The following is an 18375-nucleotide window of genomic DNA, read 5'->3' on the forward strand; positions in this document are numbered from 1 at the left end:
TTAAATTGAAGGCATGGATAAATGTAGGGATAATTACACATGGACTCATGCCCATTCCACATCACCCCTCATTTATTTATTTTTTATGACATATTAACTCCTCCATTTCATATAATTAATTGTAGATCATAGAGGGACTCTATTCCCCCTATTTTAGAGAAAAGGTAGAGAGAAAAGGTGAGTAGTGAATGATTATTTGGTGAGAAATGTACCATAAATTTATATGAAAATGAGAGATAGTTTACAAAGTCTTAGTTATTTAATTATCCCTTAAATCTAACCTTATTGGGCTAAAGCCCATCCTATAGACCCAGCCCACCAATCCCTCCTATGGAGAAATTAACTTTGAACAACACTCAACTGTCCCCCAGATTCATTTGCAAACTGGGATTTTCCTCAGTGTTTGCGATATATATAAGAAAACAACAACAACAATAAAAGACAAAGTTTTCCACGTTTACACGACATTAAGTCCATTGTCTTAAAAATACAAACAGGATAGGATTCAATCTGGAGAAAAATAAAAATCCCCCTTATTCCTTATTGCTCATTAAAAAGAATTAGACGACATTCCGAAGTGAGACTATCATCTATACAACAACAAGAGGTTGTTATGTTTTACATTCAGACTGGGCCTGATGGCTAATGCCTATTTCCAAATCAAAAGAAAAAGAAAAAAGAAATGAGCTTGTTACTTGACCTCAGACAGGTTCTTGGTCTCAAAAGCTGGGCCTACACGCTCTAGTTCTTCCCACTGCTGCTGCGTTCCTCTTCAGAGCCAGCAAATGCCGTGAAAATTTCCCATTGCAGCGAGGGGAAATTTTCTCTGAGATATCCAAATCCCTCGGACTGCATTACAGCTGCAGAGACATGAGGGAATCTGGAAGGTCATGCAGTTTTAACTTTAACAAACTGAGAGGAACGTGGTCAGGTATCAGACAAGGATATTTGCACAGATAGACGTATAATTCCAAAATCAAAATGAGCCTACTGTCCCCCAACTAGAAACAAGCAAAAGACTGGTGGCAATGAAAATTGAAGCCCTCGGCTGTTAACATTGCAAAGCACTTACGCAGAAACCAGGAGTGTGTCTATCTGAAACTGACCAGCTATTCCCAGCATTGTATGTTTGTATGTCAGCAAAGTATATCTGAAACTGACTAACATCTACTTTCTTATTAACCTGATAATTACTAATAAACAGAATCCAATCAGCTAGACCAAGAATATGTGCATCAACTGTAATAAGTGGTCGACAGAGATTCACAATCTCCAATTTCATAGCTCAAAGTGAAGATATAGTGTGATTTCCTCCTGCCAAGCTTATTGATATCTCTATCTGTTACAATAGAGTACAATAGATAGAAGCTAAAGCATGTACCTTCAAGGTTGTCAGCAGAAAATTGTAGGCAAATTGCTTTAAGCTCAGTAGCATGGTGCTGATCGGCAAATGCAAGAATAGCAGAAACCGAGTCTACCGATATATACTTGCACAGGTAGGATTCACACAGCTGCCGAAGCCTTCCCACTTCATACTTATCTGCTGCAGCAAACAACTTTGCTGCCAAAGTATCAGATACAGAAGAAACAGAACTTGATGCAGCCAAGACATCATCACCAACAAGAGTATCTTTGTAGATATAGTATAGCATTGCCTGCAAAAAAGAAAAAGAAAAAGGAAAAGATAAAAAGGAGTGCAGTAGACACCGTGAAGATGAGTGCATGATGCAGCGATAAGAATCAAACACCAGATACACCAAAGGAAAAAAGAAAGGCAATGACATCCTCACCTTAAAGACCTCTGGTTCCATATCAGTAATAGCAATCTCACCATGATCATCATTCAACTCATCAAAAAATTTAGCTTTAAATACAGGAGATCTAGCAGCCAAAACCAACTTATGGGCATGGAATTTCTCTCCTGCCACATCAAAGACAACATCTGAACTTTCACGATCCTCCAGAAGCATGGCTATATGCGAATCCATATCGGGATCTGGGACCTCTAACAAGTGTTGTTGGGAAGAGGCCCTCCGTGACACGACGACACTAACAGTGCATTTTATTTTTAAGCAATCATCTCTGAGAAAATCCGAGGTCTCAAGAGCAGCTCTTTCGTAGAGGCATCTATAACCCCTGGAGGATAGAAATACAGAACATGAGAAAGAATAAAGTCCAAATGACAAAGAATAAATTGCCAAAACTGAACAGAGATTTAGCTCATATTTGAAGACCTTTTTCTCTGCGTTTCAAAAGAAAATTTCACTGTTCAATTATTGAATAGTCCCTTATATGGATTGATTCTTGAAAGCTGCATATATTTGCTACCTCTAAAACGTGGTGTTAAAATAACACAACTATTGTTTTCATCAAGATGAACGAAATTAAAAGGCTAAGATTTTTACCGTAAACCAACATATATCAATAGGTCCATTCAATAAAGCAAAGTTAATCCAACAGCCAAGAGAAGTTCTTGCCCACAGGGCTCTAATGAAGCAAGGTCCATTTGCACAAATGCAAGGAGAAACCCTGCTTAAGGTCATATTTATGGTCCAAGATTCAAAACTTTTAACACTATAATCGGACATTGTCACTGAGCAAACTCAGTAAAGTTCAAATCCAAAAAGAAATCTTTGACGCAGCATAAACTGTGCAGGAACTCTATCGAGAGGATGCGAAACGTGCCTAATCTTATACTTCACAACAGATATTTTAGTAACAAGTACCACCGTGAATGGAAGCATCACTTCCATTACACACCAAAGATTATGAAAAGAACGTCTCCAGTTCAAGAAAATCATCATTTTATACAGAAAAGCGTAATTCAGCAACCTAGAGTAGTTCTTTTGCGTGCAATTTACAAGGGTTAACAGTATTGAAAGTCGTAATTATGGTAAAGATTTCAACTTTAACACGTAGCTCACTCAACCGAGTCCAAAAGACACCATCTTGGTATGCACAGCAGTCGATTGTCTACGAATTAGTGGATTGGAGCATCACATCTATCTACCCATTCAAGAAACCCAATAATCGAAATCAGCAAATAAAGAGAAATTTAATCTGCATTTACCACATGCTCTTCCCGCACATGAGCATAAGGGGCTGGTTGCGGACCAAATGCCTCCCTTTGCCGCTCTGGTCGACGAGGACGAGCTCGAAGATCGCCCGGGCTTCGGTGCCCTCGCCGCTCAACCCGACGCAGACGGAGATGCAAAGGGCGTTGTCCTCGGGGAGTATGCCGTCCGGGAAGAAGTAGATCGCCCACTGGTACCCGCCCACGGAGAAGGCGTCGCTCGCGATGCTCTTCCCCACGCCCATCCCCTTCGTCAAGGAGTATCCCTGGATCACGAACGTGTGGGAGCCTTTCACGGTCTCCGTCACGGTGCAGGAGCTCGTCGGGGAAGCCGAGAGGCCCCTCGCCGGCGGAGAAGGAGGAGGAGGAGGGGGAGGGGGAAGATGGCCTGGGATCATATCGTCAAAGCGTGGCGCGAAGGGATCGTGGAGAGATTTGAAACGCGGGGGCAATTCGGGAACTTTCTTTCTTGGAAATGGAGACAAAAATCGAAGGAATTCTTGGGGGTTTGGATTACTCGGACGAGTTCTTACATATAAAATTCTTGTGCGTATATATAAATTATATATGATGTATTATTAACAAAAGTAATAATACATGTAGTGTTTAAACAAACGTATTCGTGACCAAGAACATTTCTTTTGCCAGAAGAAAATTCCGAGAAGGGGCCGATTTCTATATTGCTTGGATTCATTAATTCCATTAACATTAATATTATGATTAATTTGCCTTCTTTGATCTAAATTCCTATCTGCCAAATAAGTAGTCTTTGGATAGTTTTCATCATAGATAAGCTCCAGTTCTGATTGGCATTGGCATTGGCATGCTAAGTTTTATACTATATAATAGAGATAATTCAAGTAAAACCCAATTTATTAACTATTGCTTAGTTCTATATGCATCCCCTTATCTTTGTTTCTTAATATATATTGAACTCTTAAACTATAAAAAAACTTATCACCCTTAGAGATAGTATTAATGAAAAACGACAAAAAATAATTGTTGCTTCGAAAAGTAAAGATAAGAAAAACCCCTTATAAATAGCTTAAATTGATATATGATACTCACAGGATTTTTCTTAACAGAAAACCCCAATGGATAAGTAATAGAAAGAGTATTTTAATTTTTTTTAATAGTTAAAAGAGTCAATATATTACGAAAAATAAGTATGAAAGCCTGTATAAAATAGGTAACAGTTGAGAAAATCTAGATATAATTATATCTAATATAATACCTCTTTCCTGGAGCTTATGGAGCTTAACCGAGGAAACTTTTATCCTTTTTCTCTGATCAATAGTAGATTGTACTGAAAACCAAATAGCAGTATAATCATGTATATGATGTATAATATAAATCTCCAATAAATCTTTCTGTAGCATAAAATAGAAACCCAGGTTATCCTATCCGTTTTATTTTCTTCTCTTTTCTTTTTGATTTTTTTTTTTCTTCTATGCAATCCACTGTGAGATTAACTTCATTTGAACGACAGCAACTTGGTTTAACAAATACAGCGCTTGAAATTTCTTAGGGGAGGAATCCTACTAGACAATCCCGAACCAAACAGGGAAGTGAGGGCATCAACTCTTTGAAGGCAAGCTCTGAGTTCCATTCGCTTTTCCATTAACATGTAAAAAAGAAGCAGCAGAGAGGCCTTCCCAGAAATAGATCAAAACTTTGTATACAGTGAGAATGTGTATAACCAGTTTATTCATCTGGAGTTGAAGTTCAATCAAAAATGGACTTACAGATGGGCCTAATTTGTTGATATATTTACCTCAAAATGTCGACACGAGCCCTACACCTAACTCTTCCGCTAGCTCATCCCATAACGGAAGCAAAGTTAATACAACAAGAAATACGGCAAATATTAGGCTCGTTCTTCTCCATGTACCGACCTCAGAAACATCATTTAAGCATGGCTTCTCCGGTGATCTCTGAGATCAAATGGAAGTTTTGATTTAGAGGAGAAAAAAAGTTAGCTTGGTTTTTGTCATGAAAACACTTGACTCCAACTTACCTGGCATATTAGCACGTACAACCCCCAAGGAAGCGACAAAGGTCCGCCGAGCTAGAAGGAAACAAACACAGCTTTAGACTTTCTGTTGTTCAAGTTAAACTGCAGGAACAAGTGGGATAAACCTATACAAATTTCATAAAAATGTATACTCCAAAAATCTAAATTTTAATACTAGGAAGCCACAACAGGAAACTTGGATAAAGTTCGGACTTCAAAAACTAAGAAAATGTGCTATAAATTAGTTCTGATGATGGCCACCTTAGCTGCCAAGAAGCTGCCTGATAGAAGCAGCCTAAGCACTCATCATATTATTCTCATGTATGGAGAATTTCCTTATGATTGACTTTACTGAGTGTTGAGTGACTTAGCTGACCATCTTCTTATGTGTAATTTTTTCCTTCAGATTTAAAAGTCTAGCTTGTTTACAATAATATTTTCTCTGTTTTTTTTTTCCAATTCGAAAATGATATGGCATGATCAGTTAATTTTTTCACAATAGCCATTTGAACTTCACTTCACCCAAGCAATGGCCTCTTGGCCCACCCGGCTGGTGTAATGTTCAACACTGGAAGTTGGGAAAGAGACAGAAATCTGGCCTGGTAGGCCTTACCAAAATATAGATTTTTTTTATAACTTTTGCACCTTAATCTCTGGGTCCACTCAGAAAAGAACAGATACGGCCAGTTGCCATTCTACATTTCTACCCATCTGCTCCTAAATCTGCTCCTAAAGGAAGTAAATGGCTGGAAATAAAAGCATATATGAAAAACATCAAACCGGGCCAAGATATGCATATATTAGTTGCTACAAATGCATCGCAACGAGTTAAGCAGATATACCACTCCAAGCCCAAGTAAGCAATAGGTAGTCAAGCCAAACCCAACCAAGGCATCCTTCCCAAAAGCACCCTGTTACAGTTTAAACGGCAGTGTCAAAAGAAATGCAATTATTCTGGAAAAAAATGTAGAAAGATGATAACTGGATAGTGCGCAACAAGAAGCAACTGACATAATAAGGACCATAGAAGTTTTTACAAACTTCTCTTTATTTCTTTTACACATTAACTTCTTTTCTTTTCGGATGACTATATGAAAAAATACTAGAGATGCTCTCCACTTGGTGATTGGACTAAATTTAGATTGACTTTCCTCTTCTGATGATATTAGACTTGTTGTCTCTCACTGCTCATCTAAGTTTTAAATTATTTCACATTCTTCCACTCACAAGAAGAGTCAAGAGTCTTCCCATCTAAAATTTGCACTGAATAGACAAAAGAAGTGAAAATGCCTGAAAGGATAGATATTGATACATGTGAGAAGAAAGAATCTTATTAATGAAATTCCCACACGACCAAGATCATTTACTGCTTCTGGAGCTTATAATCTCTGGTGCACCTCATTCATAAGCATGAATTTTTCAAACTTTAAAGTATGATCTACTGCAAGCTAGACCCCAGGTCAAATGAACTTGCAAGAAGCACGACAAACTTCATAAGCTTTTACCATACTTCAGGTTTAATTCTAAAGTACTAGACAAAATTTAAAGTTGATAAAGGATCAATTCAAGGTTTCTCAATTTTGAAAGGCCAAATTGGCCTCAGATACTTCATAATTTCAATGTAACTATACAGTTACTAGAAGCCTGTGGTCTTATCTGTCACTATCCCTAGCAAAATAGCCTGTAACTTGAAACTATACAAAGTTATTAGACGCACAGGATATCTCAAGAAAATATAAGGTGAGCTAGCTGATTATTCATACTCATAAATATTAAAGTCTTCAGATTTCCATGAAAAGTATTATATTCTGTCTGTTTCTTGATTTATTTATAACATGGTTCTATGATAAATCTCCAATTACTTTCCAATAATATGTAGTACCTGTAAAGCTCTTCCACCATCAAGGCATCCAACAGGAAGCATATTAAAAGCTGTAGTTGTCAAGCCACACCTGCAATATTGCACCAGCAATAAGCATCAAGATGTGTGATATACAACCGCAAAGAAGAAAAGGATGAGATACTTCACCAGCCTGCAATTACAAGAGGATGTATAGAGACAGTAGCAGCATGCATAGCTCTGCAAATTAAGATAAGTTTGACATCAGATATGATAGTTGTGGCCGGATAGAGAAAGCAAGCCTCTTATGTTCCCACAATGAATTCCTTTAGTTTGTAAGGTTTCAAAGAACATATTATAATTTAAAAATGGTTGAAAAGGTTGTGAAAGTTAAATCACAGGAAGAAACGTTGCTCCATAAACCGTAATTCGTATACTTTAAATATCATTGGACTAGATAAGTTTTATATGTTATGACCAATTATCAAAGCACACAATTTTTGAATTTTTACAAGATTGCTTCTGTAGCTGTCAACCATAGTAATATGACATAATCTGGATGGTACGGCAAGCATCACACTATCATAGTATTATAGTATTAATACAATTGTACAAATACTACTACTACAACAACAACAAACAATAATGATAATGGATATATTCTCACTCAAAAGATAGATCAGGAAAAGCATGAAACAAGTACACAGCAGATTTGAAGTGTATAAAAGAATGTACACCTTAGCTAGGAAAACATAGCATCCTAAGTAGATGTACTGTACGTTAAGAGATAGTTCTCAGTCTTCTGACTTCTGACAGAATAATCAAGCTTGCTTTTAGTTTAAAAATTTGTTGGACATAATAACTAATTGCCATGAAATTTCTATGAAGAGGTTTGTTGGTTTCTGCACATCAAGATATTAAAGGAAGAAACATACGTATAACCAAGTGTAGCTCTGCTAATGAGTCCAAGCAGCAGTGAGCCTTGGAAAAGCATACTGGGAACTTGCACTAAATCTCCTGTGCCAGTTGGATTCGATGAAAGCAACAACCCAACAATGAACATTGAAAAGGACAGTGCAGCACCAGCCAAAGGACCAGCCATTGAAACGTCAACCATTGCCCTTCGATCAGGAAGGATGGATTTGAACTACAGGAGTTAATAACGAGAATGAGACAAAATGCCACCTAACATAAAAAATATAAAAGATTATCTATCAGCCTTATGATGCAATACTTTAACATAGACAAATACCAAAGAAAAGAACTAGTGCAAATATTTAGCATGTGAACTAAAAGCAGGATTATTATTTGACGTTCTGGAGTATCACCTCACAGAAACTAAATAGTAAATACTATGAGAGGAAAGATGAAGAGTCTGCATAAGTGCTGAAAAGTTATACCAGAAAAGAACTAAACTACACCATTTGTACATCCAAGAAGCAAAATTATACCTTCCTTACGTTCCATAAACTGAAGTCTAATAGATGGAATACATGCTTTTGATAGACGTATTGCAATATTTCTTCCAGATTATTATTAGCTATGAATGATTCTAGATTGCTCCACTTTCTTGTACTTAAAAAGATCTTCAAAATATTAAGCTATGTCACTACAGAAAGATTGCCCAGGTCTGTTAGAGAATACACCAAAACAAGCGATGGAATGCTAACAATTAATTTACTGCATAAGGCCATATCCTATCAGCAATCTTTCTAAAGACCATTTAAAGACTACAGAAATATACTACTTTAGATCATGAACCAGATGTTTCCAGCAGTCAATCAGATTTACAATTTAAACTTTTACTTTGATCTATATATCTCCGGATCAATCAAGTTTAAATTTCTCATTCAGAAGTGCTTACTTGAGTGATTGCACCAAAACTGCCAAGGGTAATGTTTGGAATGAAGTAAGGGATGCTCAATTTCACTTTCCTTGGAAAGGCTGCCAAAAAATGTCCAACTTCCTGTACATAGAAATATTAAAGAAATTATAAGAATATACTTTATCAACACAGCTAAATTTAAAATGCATATCAACAAGAAATAGTAATGCAAACAGAGAACCTGCTTGACAGTCATAGGACAGCTTTGGAACTCAGTTTTTTTCAATTCATTTACAAAGATAACTACACCTGGCTTCAGATCAGTTAAAAGATATCGGCATAGCAACAAAAATATGGAAAATGTAAAATTGTAAATACTCCTTTTCCTATACTTTTTTTCCCTGTTTCAGACTTTCTGTTGTTAATAAGTATATAAGCACAACATAAAATAGAATCAGGCAAAAGAATGATCTATGATGTAGGAATTAACGAAGGAAAAAGTTTGCTTCCACATGGATCAACAAAGTGTTCAAGCTTACAGCCTTATGTTTGAGAAGCTGGGAGCCTGCATAGGTGCCTTAAGATGATTGCAGAAATCCTACTCTTTAGTGGCTCCTTTCATTTTGTTAGAAAACCAGCATAAGATAAAGTGTATCTTCACCAATACATCCTAATGTGAACTTCAAGAAACTTGTGATTATCAACCATGAATAAATACAAGTATGAATTGCAGATTATGATGGTTTATGATAGTCGGTGTTGTTGGGGCTACTGTTTGTCACTAGTGCAAATGGCACTCAGTGACCCTGATGCGATGATGGCTAAATCATTGTCCACCCCACTTCCAGAATGTATGGGCTCAATGGAATTCTAACAAAAAAAGGCCATGCACACTAGATTCTGAACAAAAACCCAAGGCAGTTCTTCAGTTGACACAGTCAGCAACTTCTCTACTAATTAACAATAAAATTGGCTGAGTAAGCTTAGCAATACCAAGCAGTTGTAATCCTTAATTTAAATAGGTAGAGGCATGCATATTTCTAGTCCCCATAACTAAAGTTAATGAAAAACAGAATACATTGTTCTCCATATACCAAATCAAAACAGATGATTAACTGCAAGATAATATCATGATAAATGCTCATATAATCGGGGGGAGAGAGAGAGAGACTGAAGCTTCCAAGTTAGTCATGCATTCAAGAAAATCAGCAGCTTTAACTGGAAAAGTAGATATGATATATGTGAAAGGAACAAGATTTGTGTACATGAAATAGCTGAACACCCAAGACACCATATGCCAGTGGTAAGGCAGATTCCACGAATGGGAGTAAAAGCTGCATATCAGGTGGTTCAGTAGCATTTGGATCTGTGAAGTACTTTACTACTTCAGGTGGAAGACTCTTTATCTGTAAAAATGTTAGAACCAGTCATACTTTAGAAAGAGCAATATTTGTAATATTTCATATAAAAGATAAAAATTCAAAATAAATTGATTAAAGAGAAATGACCATAGCGTACCTGAGATGCAATCCCTAGCTCTACACAGGAGCCAATAGTAAGGACAAAAAGAAGTATAGAAATAACATATTGCCATAGAGTAGTTGGCCCTGGCTCAGAAACCTCTTTCCGCAGCAAACCAAAACTAACACGTGGGCCACCACGTGGATCTGTTCCTTCTGAATTGGGCTCCTCAACCATGAACAGATTATATTTGTCACCTGTAACTTCACGGAGTTGCCTCTGAAGTTTAGAGAAAACATCTTCCCTCTTTCCACGCAGGTTGCCAAGAAAGAGAATGCCTTCACCAAGATCACCAAATGGCTCTTCTCTGGTCACCCAAAAAGTTGAGTATCCAAAAAGCTTTTCTTTGATAAGCTTGACATCAGATGGATCTACCTTCTCAGGTCCAAGGAGCTCCATCAGCTTAATTGAATCAACTTGAAAGCTACTATATAGTGGTCCCTCAGAGGATATTCCTGGTGCCTGGACAAGATGACAAAGGAAAGAACAAATAATTAGGGGATCATTTATTCTAACACCATGGAATAAGCACATAGATCTATCTTCTCCTCTATGTTTCAAAGGCAGATCCCATTTCTATTAAAAAAATTGGCATAAAGCAAAATTTATAATAAGCGTAGAGAGAATCTGGAGATACAGCAACATTGTTTTGTCTTAGCGCTACAAAGAGGTGAATTATTCTGTATTTGCAAGCTTAAAGTACAGCATATATAGATATAGTAGATCACCTTACTTGTCAACCAACCTACTACTTATGCATAAAGTGGCTTTGTTAAGGAACACAGCGCCAGTTCAGTTTATTTTCAATTTTCAAGTTGACAGTTGTCAACTTGTCACAAAAGATCTTCTCCTTCTCCCATCAGTTGCTGTTTACCATATTACTCCATTGAGAAAGGCTAACCCCAAGATTGTTGTAAAAGGCATCATTTAACATAATAACTATATACTCATAAAGCAGGGAAAATAACCAGTTAGGCTAATAATCCTCAAACCTACACCCAAAAGCCAAGGAAGTTATTTCCTAAAACTTGTAATGGACCAATGCATGTGATATCATAATGTCCCTTTACATCCACGACTCTTCAACACTGTGAATTTCATCAGCCAACCTGTTTCCAAGGGAGATGAAGGTAATTCATAAGTGCACATATTTATCTAAAGGTCACGACTTTACAGTTATCTACAACTGCAACTGAGTTAATATACAGATTGGGCATGTTATGAACTCTGCAGAAAGTACCAGAATATGATATTCCCAAGACTCAGAATTATAGCACTAGAAAATCCAATCAGATATTCTAATGATCAGCATCAAAAGTGTTACAAAGCTAGATTATAATGTATCAAAGAGCAATGCCAAAAGTGTGAGACTAAATACCCTTGACGAAACTGACGCAGGGGTCTGCTCCGACCTCGCATCATCACCGCCCACCCTCTTCTCCACTTCTTCGGCAGCATTACTGGACGTACCGGTCCTCCTCTCTTCTCCACCTTCATTCCCATTGATCGAGAAGCACCTTAACCCATCGAAACGCCTCCTAAACATCGAAATCTCTGGCCTTTCCTTGCAAAGGAAGCAGAGATTCCTCGAATTCCTCTGCAGAATAGCTGAATTCCTCTCTCGAAAGCTTCCCCCCGCGGGGAGCGGACGGAATCGGAAGTTTAGATTGAGGAAAGAGGAGCTGGGGAGGGTTCCCATCGATCAATCGGGTTAGGATTTGAGAGGTTGAGGTAAAAGAAGTAACTCCTGGTTTGATTTTGTTAGGGTTCAAGGGGAGGGAGGTGGAGAGGAACGGAAGCTGAGGAAGGAGGAGCTCGCAGCAGAGAGAATCGTATCCGGTTTTAAGCCACGGCACGTTGGTTTTTGGCTGTTCCAAGAGCGGGGAGAAGATAGGGTCGAACGTAACGGCAGGTTTTGATGTCTGTCTAATTGCCTCTCTTATCGGTGTTTTGGAGAATGCCATCCGTTGGATTCATTTATTGATTGATCCATCGGTGCATGGGCGGTTGTACAGATGAATGACGAATTAAGGACATACCGTTAACTACTACTAGATTCAAGTTACACACAATACTACATTCTGTAATCTCTAAATTATTTAATTACTGCTTTTGTCTTGTTTTTATTTTTTCTTTTTTGACTGTTTGAGTCAGATTTTTTTTTTCTAACACATATTCTTTCTCTTTAAAGACTACTAAAAAATTAAATTTTTTTATAAATAAGTCATCTCGAGCGTAGCCGAGCCAACCATCAATGCTTCGGCCCATACTATTTAGACTCATCTCAAGCTCGAGCTTCAATTGAGTTTGAGCTGATTTAGTTCTAGCTCATTCAAAATTATCTAGTTTATGCTCACAATTTTATCATTAATTTGTTTTTCTTTTTTATCACTAGAATAAATAAAATGGTCCCTATAAAACCTAAAATTGATATACCACGGTCGCATGATATTATTTAATAAAAAATCTAGTAAATAACTAATAAAAAAATATTTTAGAGGCTTTACATAATTGAGTTGGTCGGTGTGTTATAAAAATAACTATAAAAGTTACATAAAGTTAAAGTAGACGTGTGACGTTTAAACCCGATGCAATTCGATTAGATCGTATATCAGATTGGCTCAGAGTCTAATTATTTTATTTAATTATTAATTTAGTTAGAGCGTTAATAGATTAATATTTTATTTAATTAATTAAATTTAACTCTACCTAGTTTCGAGAAAATATTCGCAGAATATTCTATAAATATTTGAATAATATCAAATTAGTTGAATAAGATTACTAAGCTGATCAACAACTTTGATATTCATAACTTCTCCAAAGGAACTTATCTGCAGCAAACAAAGGATTAATTCGAAAAAATAAAGAAGACTTGTTTAGTTATATAACAAGTTATATTTATTTAGGACTTTTTAATTTAATCTCTATAAATAGAGTCTTATGGTATGGTATGTATCTTAAGTATCTTTGGAATAAAAGATTAATTGGCTTTTACCTTTACTTTGCATCTTTCTTAATTAAGCCACTGGCCTCTACATCTCGCTCATTCCTTACCAACCAAAGCCACCTTTTCTTCTTCCGTTGACACGATCTTGTATAGCTTCTAATCTTCTTCTTCTAATATCCCTAGTTCCCTAGGACAGGCCTATTTCTCTTCCTTCGTCTTCGTCTCTCTATATTAACCGTTTTTACATCCTGTATAGTTTTTATCTTTACCCACAACCATAGTTATAAGCTAATTATAGTTTTTAACTATCTATCGCATCCGTATTCACAAGCCACCACTGCCATCATCTTTACTAGTGCCACCCTATCACTGTCGCTCTATCATCACCATATCTTACTTAGGAATCCGTGCCTCTATCCACGAATTTCAAATTCCGTGCAAAACTAAATCCGCTACAAATTAGATCAAATCGGTTCGTAATAAAACTATTTTATTTTAATAATAAATAGAAAAATTATCTGTCTACAACCTTCAAGTTGTATCTAATTATCCAGCAAAATTTATTTTTACAATATAGTTTTTTTTAATGAAATCATCATATCCTCAATTTGTTTTTTTTTGTTCTAAATTTTTTCATTTAAAATAAAAGTGAAATAATATCTAGAGGTCCTAAAATTAATAACGAAAACATCTCATGAAAAAGGTATTTTAGATATTTTACATAGTTAAAAGAGCTCTACATATTACTATGTTTCCAATTATTTTAGATCGGTTAGTAAACCTAGAGAAGTCTCACACCTTTTTCTCGGTGTGGTTTCAGTCCTCATCGCCTAATTTATCTTTGTATAGGAATATTTCGGGTATCTTAGTCGATACCTAAAAGTATTTTTGCACTACTTTTAGATTAATATTTTAAGAAAAAGTAAATAAATAAAGGAGGAGTCTAATATATAAATTGGGCAATAGTTAGGGTGTATGTGTAATTATCCCAAAAAGATATACCGGACTCGTACGGTGAACTCTCTATTCAATCGCTGGTTTCGGTTCATCTAGAAGTACACGTGGATTTTCTATCCTAGTCTCCGAACCGGTGCGGCGGTGCCGCGAACGCGCGAGGGTTGGAGGCGTCACGTCTCCCTCTTCTAATTTTCCTCGCTTCTCCTCCCTCTTTTTCCTTGGATCCCAAAATATTACGAGAAGATCGCAGAAGCTTCATCCGAAACCCCCTTGAAACGCTTGTTTTCCTTCAGAAATTCTCAGCAATCTGAAGAAATTTGAAAATCTTCTTGGATTCTAGTTAGGGTTTCGAAATCTATCGAGCCGAAGAGCTGCGGTTTTTTTATGCCGGGGATTTGATTTTTACCACAATGACGCTGATTCCGTCGTCATCCAAGGCCTTCGTTAGGTTTTTGTTCGGTAGAAATCGCTCTTTGGATCTCAGGAGTGGGTTCGGATCTTTGGGGAGGTGGAGGGAGAGCAATCGGAGGTGGGGCTTCATCTCTCAGACCCGATGCTTGAGTACCCTCTCGCGCATTGGCAATCCGGGCGTCCGCCAAGATGCCACTAAGGAGGAGGCGCCGGTTAGGAGTTCACCAAGGAACACTCAAGCGAGGTGGTTTCTTGGGTGTGGGGATGGAGACGAGGGAAGTGTTCTTTCAAAGACTTATGAGGAGAGGCGTGTGATGGGGTATGTTAGATGTACATCTATATCTTCTTGAATTTAGCTTTTCAGTAACCTTCTTGTTTCAGTTCTTATGGCTTTAACTTCTTTATGCCTCTGTAATCTTCATTGCAAGTTGGAGCGGTGTGTGATTATTCTTCTTCCATGTTCATCTGTAGGAGTATATAGAGCTTTGTTATCTTGTTGACTTGAAACTTTGACTTTGTAACGATTGTCGGTTTAAGGCTCCAAGCATATTGATAGCAAAACTTGTTTTCTGATTTAACATAGCTATTTTAGTTTTGTACAGTTTGCATTAACTTACAGTGCTAGGAAATATTGAACATTTACAGAGATACTGATTACCTTTATGTTTAATTATTATTATTATTATTATTAATATTTTTCATTGTTGAATGTGATATATTACTTTTACCTCTTTTATTCTGACAACAGTAAAAATTGGGGATGACTATTTCTTAGTTACATATTGTGCTCTAGAATGCTAAAGGGTGCTGCAATAACCAGGTACTCCCCAGAACAACTTTTTACAGTTGTTGCAGCTGTTGATCTATATGAGGATTTTGTGCCGTGGTGCCAACGCTCCAGTGTAATTAGGCGCAATAGTGATGGATCGATTGATGCTGAGCTGGAGATTGGTTTCAAGTTCCTTGTTGAAAGTTATGTCTCTCATGTTGAGATGGAGAAACCGAAGTATATAAAGGTGATTCTCATAGACGGTTCTTTACATTTTCTTTAATAATAAGCTGGTGAACTCCAATAAAATTTTCAGCTTCCACAGTTCCAAAATAAAATGATTGAACTGCAGGAACTTTTTATAAGTATTTCTTTGATACAAAATAAGATGCTCAGGAGGAATTGGTCACTCTAGGAATCATGTTCTGAAGCAGTGACCAATATCTGTGCAGGTTTTAGGCATATGTTAACACCAAGTTACCAAGTATTTGGTAAAGTTTTTGTTTGATTGACGCTGCCAAACCCTTATGCATTAGTGAATTATCTATTTTTTCAACCCAAAATTTTACTCAATTTTTTTAGAAATCTAACTGACTCTACTCTAGAAGTTCTTTTCTTATGATTGTTAACTGATTAAACTACTTCATCATAATCTTGGTTCGTTTGCCCATTTTCACATGTTTCGATTATTAGAGGACTTCTATGAGTTGATGATACCGAGGTTATATTTTACAATTTTTAGTGGATTGAGCTTTGGTTGACAGTGAGTCTAGCGAATGTTGTTTTACTTCAGCAGTGAGAGCCATTGCCATGATACATCTACCTGTGGAGGTCACCTCACCTGCAGTAGTATGCCCACTATATTCTCAAAAACATGGTAGAAATGCCATAATTAAATTGCCAAATGCATTAATTAGCAGAGTATATATTCAGTTATCTTTATAGTGCTATTTGGTGGTGCCCTAACTGTTGAGATTAGCCAATTCAAGCATGCAATTTTGGTATATGAAGGTCGGGATTGACAGCTTTTCTTCCTGTGAACTCATTTGTATAATTAATCAAATATCACATTCTTGCATGACACCATCATGTAGTTGTTCATTGTGCTGTTTTCTTTTGTTGCATTCCTTCTCTCATGTGAGGCAAGTTCTTTTACATTATGAAGTTGTAGAAGTAACTGTTCAGAACTTTATTTTCTTCACTGCTAGATGGTCCTGCAAGTATGCGGTAATTTAATGTTATTGTCTATTTATCTGGAATGATGCTCCAGAAGTTGAATTACTTGAGTATTCATGTTAAAGAATGCACCATGTACATCACATACATTGCATGAATAATTATGCCCATGCTGAAGATAATTTTCTCCTTGGTCTACATCTGAATATCAACCATCTAGGATTTCTGACACTTCCTTTTCCCCTTTTATTTATGACTAGGTTATACACTTATAATTGATTTTCTTCTCCCTTGCTTCATTGCTTGTATAACTTTTATCATGAGATTGTTGTTACGTATGCTGGAACTAATCAATGGGCATGATTTTGTATTGGTTTACAGACAACTGCATCACAAAGTGGCCTTTTTGACCATTTGATTAACATTTGGGAGTTTAATCCTGGTCCTGTTCCTGGAACTTGTGACCTTTATTTCTTTGTGGACTTCAAATTCCAGTCACCACTATATCGCCAGGTACAATTGGTTTCCTTTCTTTTTTCCGTGCTCTTCTTTTGGCACACATTTGAACACTGGTATGCTTGGAAATCTTTATTTCCTCAGTGAAAGGTGAGTGAGATTTGTCAATTATTGTTAGATTTACTTTAGGAGATTGCAGTGGTGATGATTGGCTATTCATGTTTTACCTGTTTTGGTTTTCCTTTGTTCTTTTCCTCTTTTAATATTTTTTGTATGACAGCACTAAATTCTCCAGCGCAGGTTCAGTATTTTTCTGAGTGCTAGCATTGATTTCCTTGTTAGCACCACTCCTTGTTTGATGCATCTTTAAGTCCTAACTATTATCAATATTTTGTTGCACACTTGTACATGATTATGCCATGAAATTAAGCTTATTAATTCATTTGCTATTTTGCTTGTTCTCCTGCATGGAGAAGCTTGCAGTTGATGATGCTACGCTAGGGAGACCTAGTAGGATTTTGTTTGATGTCAACCTTGGTTTCTATATCTTTGTCAAGAAGTGAAGGTTTACTGAGGAAGCTGAACTTTAGATAGAAGGTGTGGGGGAGAAAAAATTAATTTTCAGGGAAAGGCTTAAGGAAGGACGAGAGCTGCTTGTCCTTCCAAGAGAATCTATGAGTAGCTAATGTCTTTCTTGATCTGTTTAGCTATCTTCCTTTTCTTTTCCTCTTTCATTAGGTTACCTTTGAAGAAATTTATTCCATGTATACTGCTTGTTTCATTTGATTTTGATCCTTGAGTAAAACCCGTAGTCAAGTGAAGGAGCAAATATTGAGTGGTCAAATGGTTTTGTTAGGAGTAAATGTTTGCCATTGGTCCTCAATACTTTTGATTGTAATCGCATTTGCTAAGAAGCTTATATTTTTGGCTCTGACTCGAAACTGACTTTCTCTGGCAGGTGGCTTCCATGTTCTTCAAGGAAGTTGTTTCCCGACTAGTTGGTTCATTCAGTGACCGCTGTCATAGAATCTACGGTCCTCCAATACGAGTTCTTGAAAGTACTTATGGACAAAGCCGATGAGTCTTGTTAGTCCAATTTAGAAGATGACAGCAAACTGCTACCAAATGATATTCGTAATTGGCTAAGCAGCAGGGCAATTTGAACTGCTACTGCAGCAGCGTCTGATCCTATTATTTTCTGATAAGCTTCATTATCTCCAACAATTTGTTCTCTGGATAATTTTTTCCCCTTTTTGGGCTCTGAAAATTGTTTATAATTCATCTGGAACATGTGTTTCAGACATATCATTTTGTTCAGATATATAAAATGTTCTTTTACATCTATGCTGCTCACTGCGCAAGAACGTTCATATATTATTGGTACAA

At 36.8% G+C, this 18375-nt stretch overlaps 2 protein-coding genes and 1 pseudogene across 2 annotated transcripts; 1 reads left to right on the plus strand and 2 right to left on the minus strand.

Annotated features, from left to right (window-relative positions):
* Nucleotides 1-732: 732 nt before the first annotated feature.
* LOC140762126 (BTB/POZ and MATH domain-containing protein 4-like) lies at nucleotides 733-3471 on the minus strand (annotated as a pseudogene).
* A 1186-nt stretch (nucleotides 3472-4657) lies between these two features.
* On the minus strand, nucleotides 4658-12173 carry LOC140763655 (probable zinc metalloprotease EGY1, chloroplastic). Its single transcript, XM_073101941.1, has 10 exons — nucleotides 11652-12173; nucleotides 10271-10735; nucleotides 10018-10158; nucleotides 8792-8893; nucleotides 7863-8074; nucleotides 7117-7167; nucleotides 6970-7039; nucleotides 5930-5998; nucleotides 5091-5141; nucleotides 4658-5007 (listed from the first exon to the last, which is right to left on the minus strand). Exons 1-10 carry the CDS (start codon nucleotides 11970-11972, stop codon nucleotides 4849-4851), a joined length of 1641 nt encoding a protein of 546 aa, XP_072958042.1. The 5' UTR covers nucleotides 11973-12173; the 3' UTR covers nucleotides 4658-4848.
* A 2096-nt stretch (nucleotides 12174-14269) lies between these two features.
* Nucleotides 14270-18333, plus strand: LOC140763486 (uncharacterized). Its single transcript, XM_073101693.1, has 4 exons — nucleotides 14270-14907; nucleotides 15409-15604; nucleotides 16915-17046; nucleotides 17948-18333. Exons 1-4 carry the CDS (start codon nucleotides 14588-14590, stop codon nucleotides 18068-18070), a joined length of 771 nt encoding a protein of 256 aa, XP_072957794.1. The 5' UTR covers nucleotides 14270-14587; the 3' UTR covers nucleotides 18071-18333.
* Nucleotides 18334-18375: the final 42 nt, after the last annotated feature.

This window comes from Typha angustifolia, chromosome 7 (genome assembly GCF_048772165.1).
Source record: "Typha angustifolia cultivar Huaian chromosome 7, ASM4877216v1, whole genome shotgun sequence".
Classification (NCBI taxonomy): domain Eukaryota; kingdom Viridiplantae; phylum Streptophyta; class Magnoliopsida; order Poales; family Typhaceae; genus Typha; species Typha angustifolia.

Coding starts and splice junctions, on each gene's coding strand:
- LOC140763655 (XM_073101941.1), bottom strand. CDS start 11,972: ATGGGAACCCTCCCCAGCTCCTCTTTCCTCAATCTAAACTTCCGATTC. Junction 10,736..11,651: donor CTGCGTCAGTTTCGTCAAGG/GTATTTAGTCTC, acceptor CATCTTGTCCAG/GCACCAGGAATATCCTCTGA. Junction 8,894..10,017: donor TGGGTGTTCAGCTATTTCAT/GTACACAAATCT, acceptor TTCTATGTACAG/GAAGTTGGACATTTTTTGGC.
- LOC140763486 (XM_073101693.1), top strand. CDS start 14,588: ATGACGCTGATTCCGTCGTCATCCAAGGCCTTCGTTAGGTTTTTGTTC. Junction 14,908..15,408: donor GAGGAGAGGCGTGTGATGGG/GTATGTTAGATG, acceptor TGCAATAACCAG/GTACTCCCCAGAACAACTTT. Junction 17,047..17,947: donor AGTCACCACTATATCGCCAG/GTACAATTGGTT, acceptor TTTCTCTGGCAG/GTGGCTTCCATGTTCTTCAA.